This window comes from Octodon degus, unplaced genomic scaffold, assembly GCF_000260255.1.
Source record: "Octodon degus isolate 3935 unplaced genomic scaffold, OctDeg1.0 scaffold00045, whole genome shotgun sequence".
In the NCBI taxonomy this organism is placed as follows: Eukaryota; Metazoa; Chordata; class Mammalia; order Rodentia; family Octodontidae; genus Octodon; species Octodon degus.
The window spans coordinates 12938910-12945176 of NW_004524621.1; the positions used below are offsets into that span (position 1 = coordinate 12938910).

Consider the following 6267-nt stretch of genomic DNA (forward strand, 5'->3'; position numbering starts at 1 on the left):
TTCATTTTTATTTTTTTTTTTTTGCAGTACCAGGTATCAAACTCAGGACCTTATACTTGCCAGGCAGGTAAGTATATGCTGCTGAGTTATCTCCCTGGTCTGAACCTTTTTTTTTTTTTTTTTTCAGGTACGGGAGATTGAACTCAAGACCTTGCATTTGCCAGGCCAACACTTATTCTACTGAGCTATCTCCCCGGCCATACTATGGGTTCTTTACATAAAACATTTGATTTAATTCTTACAGAAATCCAGTACATGGTCATTAGTAAAATACTGAAAAAAGTCAGGCTTACAGAGGTTAAGAGTTACCCAACATCACTTAGCTAATTAATGCCAAAACCTGGAGATAACCTCAACCATCTCACTTCACTGTGACTGTGAACGGTGACATTCATAGTCTAATGTGCTCGCAGCATCTTCAGAGCATAACACCCTCAACACTGTATTGCAGCTATTTGTTCACTTCTTCCTCTAAGCTCCTGAGGTACTCTTTATTTTCATTTATTTTTTAAAAAAACAATTATTTATTTATTTAGTGTGTGTGTGTGTGTGTGTGTGGCCAGCTCAGCCCACCAGGGGGCGGGGCTGGCTGGCATGTGGTGCTGGGGGATTGAACCGTGGTCCTTGTGCTCTGCCAAGCTTGTTCCAAGTAGGTGCTTTAGACCACTGAGCCATCTCGCCAGCCCCCTGAGGTACTCTTTAGAAAGAGGCATTTGTTCATTCTTTCATTCAACAAATATACGAATGACTAGCGAGACTCTGTGCCAGGGATACAGTAATAAGAGAGAAGTAATTGGTCCCTGCCATTAAGAAGCTTACATTCTAGTGGCTGATACAGAAACAAAAAAAAAGTTAATAAATAATATTGCTACATGTTTTGGGTGTACTAATGAAAGCGACTAATGGTGTGGCTAAAAGCATTAAGGTAGAATGCAGTTCCAAATCGGGGTAAGGGCAGAAGGAAACTGTACTTTGCTGGGGGCAGGGTAGTGGGACAGCAATTCTGCTATATTTCCCAGGGCAGAACTCACATTTACCTCATCCTCTCAAGTGCTGGAATTACAGGCATTCACCACTGTGCCAGGCTGAATATATTTAAATACATAAAAGGAGCCTAGCCTGGTGACACACCCTAATAATCTCAGCATTCAGGAGGCTAAGACAGGAGGAATTGCCTCAAGTTTTAGGCAAGCTTGGACTATTCAGTGAGTTTAAGGCCAACCTGAGCTATATAATGAGATCCTACCTCAAAAAAACAAAACATAGGGCTGGGGAGATAGCTCAGATGTGTAAGTGCCTGCCTGGCAAGTGGAAGGACCTGGGTTTGATCCCCAGTAATGCATGCCATGCTGCCCTGCCCTGGGACCGCTGAGCCAGCCACTGAAACTGGATGTGGTGGTGCATGCCTGTAATCCCAGCGCTGGGGAGGCTGCAACAGGAGGATCAGTTGGAGCTGGGTATCAAGACCCTGTACCAAATATATAAATTTGGAAAAAAAAAAAAAAAACATAAAGGGAACTGACCTGTAAAATGGTAGGGCAAGAGCATTCTTCCAGGTTTCTGGTTTGTGATCATCATCTTAACTGATTTTTTCCCCTTTTTAAAAATATTTTTGAAATAATATTTCACTATGTAATTCAGACTGGCTTGCAGCCATCCTCATGCCTCAGCTTTCCAAGTACTGGGATTATGGGCATGCGCACCACACCCAGCTCCCTTGGTTTTTGGAGACTGAGTCTCACTGTGTAGTTCAGGTTGGCTTAGTGCTCACTTTTCACCTAGGCTACTGTCAGACTACCAAGGATCCTCCTGCATCAGCCTCCAGAGAACCAGAATTACAGGTATGTTTTACCACACCCTGCTTGTTTTGAAACAGGGTCTTACTGTATTGTTCAGGCTAGCCTTGAATTATGTAGCCCAGGTTGGCCTCAACTCACAGTTTTTATGCTCCAGCCTCCCAAATGCTGGGATCAAAGATGTGTGCTACTACCCTGTCTAAAATTTAACAATTAGGGCCGGGGAGATAGCTCAGAGGCATAAGTGCCTGTCTGACGAGCACAAGGTCCTGAGTTTGATCCCCTGTGCCAAAAAAATAAATAAATAAAATAAAATTTAACAATTAAATTTGCTAATCAGCCCTTGTCTGGCTGAGACAGGAGGATCGATGAGTTCAAGGCCAGCCCCGGCTACATAAGAATTCCACAATAGTCCAAGTTACGTAGCGAGACCATGTCTTAAAAAAAACAAAAACAAAAAAACCCCAAAAATTAATAATAAGTCAAAGACAATGAAAAACATTTACAATATCTTGGCACAGGATATTACTTGGAACTAAATCTTTCTTTGGTATTGGGAATCGAACTCAGGACCCTGCGCTTGTGCCGCTGAGCTACATCCCTGACGGTAAATCTGCCTTTAAAGAAAGAAAAGTGAATAAATGCAAGATAACTTATACAGTAGGAATGATAAGCCCTGTAAATATGCCAGGTGCGGCAGAGGAAGAAAAGAGGAGGAATCACTGGCATAAATAAACATGAGCCGGACCTTCGAGCTTGGCCTTCACGCAGAGGAAATGAGGAAAAAGAAGGGTTAGCCTAGCTACCAGCAGGCTTCCGGTCTATTGTCGCAAAGAGGCCGTAAAAACAGAGACTCTCGCTTAGCCCCTCCCACAAAGGGCGGTCCTTAGAGAAAGCTGACCAATGGTGCGCTCCAGAGCAAACTAACCCAATGGCTCTGGAGTGGGTGGAATTCGCAATTCGGCTCTCGAGGGCTGAGGCTTGGAGTTCCGGCTTTCTGCGCACGTGGTGTACTACGCATTGTGGGCTTGAAGCTGCAGTGCGGGAGACTGATCTGTTCTGGAGTGATGGGGCCAGCCCCAGCCAGAGAACACTTGCGCGGAGCGTCTGGGGAGGCAGAGGTAGGTTGAGCCAGTTAGGAGGAAGAGAGCCTTAACGTGAGCTCCCTCGGCCGCGATCCGGAGTTGGCAGGCCTGGCCTGACAGCTATCTGGGAGGGGAAAGCAGTTTACACTGGAGAAGTCTGGTTCCCACAGTTCTTCCAGCCGAGCATACCGAAACAGTATGGGGTTCATAGCGGCGGTCGGCCTGACAGTATATGCTTAGAGCGAGAGAAGAGAAGGCATATGTGTGCTTCTCTATGTTTATTAATTTCTCAGGGTCCCCAAAACATAGGCTGGCTTTGAACTTGCTGTGTAATGTGTATCTAAGATTTGTGTATATTTAAGCAGAAGAGAAAACTTAGGGATTCAGGGAACGTGAAGATAAAGGGTCTTTGGGCGTTGGTTAGGGCTAGCTCTTCGAACTCCAAGCAAAGCTCCAGGCTTGTGCTATCAGGACCCCGGGAATCCTCAGTTCAAGGCATTTGCGGTGTAGCACTCAGTAATGTTCCCACAAGTTATGGTTATTCTGAATTTTACCGAACATGACTCCCATTCACAGGAGGGACAAGAACAGGTGATGCCTTAACCCACAACCATTTATAGTGGTACTTCAGGCAGCAAATGCTAGGACACCTGTGACTTTACATTGGTTTCTCCTCTTCTGGCCACAGGTGTTGGAACCAGTCCTGGAAGGCACAGTCCGGAAGAAGAACAAGATGTCTTCAAGAAAGCGTCCAGTGGCTGGATCCCAAGCAGAGAGCCTCCTGCAGCCTGTGAAGCTCAGCCGGGAAGAACTGTACAAGGAGCCTACCAATGAAGAGCTGAATCGCCTTCGGGAAACTGAGATCCTATTCCACTCCAGCTTGCTTCGTTTACAGGTGCTGTTGGGTAGCTGGACTTGGGTTAGAAGGATTTCGCTGAGACCCTGAGGCCAATGGATTCTCTCTTTTGCCCTTTACAGGTAGAGGAACTACTGAAGGAAATAAGACTTTCAGAGAAGAAGAAGGACCGAATTGATGTCTTTCTGCGAGAAGTCAACCAGCGTATCAAAAAGGTTCCCTCAACACCTGAGACAGAGGTAAAGGCAGGTGGCCTGGGAAAATGGAAAATCTGGGGCCTTCAGTGGGTACTTACTATTTATTGCCTTGAGGGGTTGGGATCCTAGGGAACTCATTCTCATTGTAAGGAAGCTCAGATATAGAAAGATTTGAGCTTGGCTAGCCATGTAGATAAGTAATTTTATTATTTATTAAATTTTTTTGGTAATAAAATTTTTGAGGGGGGCTGGTGAGATGGCTCAGTGGTCTAAAGCACCTACTTAGAACAAGCTTAGCAAAGCACAGGGGCCACGGTTCAATCCCCCCGCACCACATGCCAGCCAGCCCCGCCCCCTGGTGGGCTGAGCTGGCCACACACACACACAAATAAATAAAATAAAATAATTTTTTTTAATCATTTAATTTGGTACAGGGTTTCCATACGAAGCTCAAACTCATAGTGATGCTCCTGTCTCAGCCTCCCCAATGCTGGGATTATAGGCATGTGCCGCCACACCCAGTTTTCGTGGCTGGCTCGGCATGGGGCCAGCATGGCATGCAGTACCAGGGGTCAAAGTAGGGTCCTTATGCTTGCCAGGCAGGCATTTAGACCACAGAGCTATCTCCCTGGCCCTAGCCATATAGATATTTGTGCTTCTTTATGTTTGTTTATTCATTTGTCAGGGTCCCCAAAACACTTACAGGATGGCTTTGAACTCACTGTGTAGAGGAGGACCTCAAATTCATGACAGTCCTCTTGTTTCAGCCTCCTGAGTGCATTCAACACCATAACTGGCTAAAAAACTTTTTTTTTTTTTGCGGAACTGGAGATTGAACTCAGGCCCTTGTGCTTGCCAGGGAAGTACTTATTCTACTGAGCCATCTCTTCGGCCCCTAAGAAGCATTTTGAGACATAGTCTTGATAAGTTGTCCAGGTTAGGCTCAAACTTGTTAACCTCCTGCCTCAGTCTTCCAGAGTGTGCTCGCTCTTTTAGCTTTTTTTTTTTTTTTTTCTTTTAATGTATTTGGTATAGGGTCTCACTATGCAGCTCAGACTCATAGTGATCCTGTTGTTTTTGGCCTCTCCCTGGCGCTGGTATTACAGGTGTGTGCCCACCATGCCAGGACTCAGGTGGCAGCTCAGCATGCCCAGGGGCAGGGCCAGCATGGCATGTGGTGCCAGGAATCAAACCTGGGTCCCTGAACTTGTCTAAGCAGGTGTTTAGTCCACTGACCTGTCTAACCAGTCCTCATTTAGCTTTCTTGCAGAATTAGTGACTTGTACAACTCCAGCAGGCTTCTTGGTGGTGGTGGTAGCGGCGGCGGCGGTGGCGGCGGCTGCTGCTGCTGCTGCTCCTTCTTCTCTTTCTCCTCCTCCTCCTCTTTTTTCTTTTTGCGGCACCAGGGATCGACCTCAGAATCTTGCATTTGCCAGGCAGGCGCTTATGCCGCAGAGCTATATCACCAGCTCACCAGCAGGCTTTTTGTTCATTAAGCTGATAAAAACCATAGACCGTGTCTGTCTTGTGAATAGTAAAATACCTCAGGAAGATAAATTCTCAACACACATGAACTTTCCACAAGCTGCATGGGATAAGCAGTGCTAGTAAACCTCAAGAACTTTGCCTTGCATGGTGGCACACTGCAAGGAAGCTGCCGCAGGAAGACCTCAAATTTGAGGCCAGGCTGAGCTACACAGGCTGGCTGAGTTCAAGTGCAACCTAAACTACACAGCAAGACCCTACCTTATGAACACACACACACACACACACACACACACACACACACAAACTGTGTGACACTCCAAAACAAGGGCACACCCAGGACAATGAGGATGCCATGGAGAGCCAGGCATGGTGGCATAGCACGCTGAGGCAGGACATTATGAGCTCAAGGCTATGTGTCAGGGTAATCACCTGAGAGTTGAAGCCTGCTTTTTTTGTCACCAGCAAAACTGCCACAACAAATATCTTGACAGAAATGTTGTGTATTTTTGGTGCTGTGAGATGAACTCAATCTGATGCATGCCAAATGTGTTTTTGACATATTTTTGACCTTGACATCTATACTGTCCCCATGAACAGCTTCATTCAAACTTCAAAGTACATTTCAACAGACTTCCACTTGTGATGTTGTCACAACCATGCCAGATTTGCAAACTCATATCTCCTCTTGATCCACAGGAACAATTTCAATATCACCAATTATAGATATTCTAGAGAGGTAGATACAAAAGTTTTTGATGAGTTGGTGGTGATAATCCAGTGCTATCTCTTCTGGTTATAGTGCTGCTCAGAAGAATCCATTTTGTTAACACCAAATTTAGGTTTTT

At 45.6% G+C, this 6267-nt stretch overlaps 1 protein-coding gene across 2 annotated transcripts in view; it reads left to right on the plus strand.

The window, feature by feature from the left end:
- The first annotated feature begins 1784 nt into the window (after window positions 1-1784).
- Nol6 (nucleolar protein 6) overlaps window positions 1785-6267 on the plus strand; it is a 16643-nt gene continuing 12160 nt past the window's right edge. Inside the window, exons 1-3 of one of the 2 annotated variants that reach the window (XM_023716062.1) lie at window positions 1785-1841; window positions 3570-3776; window positions 3860-3976. In XM_023716062.1, coding sequence (XP_023571830.1) covers window positions 3615-3776; window positions 3860-3976 — 279 coding nt within the window. In that variant the 5' untranslated portion in view covers window positions 1785-1841; window positions 3570-3614. Of the gene's footprint in view, window positions 1842-2748; window positions 2918-3569; window positions 3777-3859; window positions 3977-6267 lie in introns of those variants that run through there. The other variant, XM_004631916.2, reaches the window with a different exon arrangement.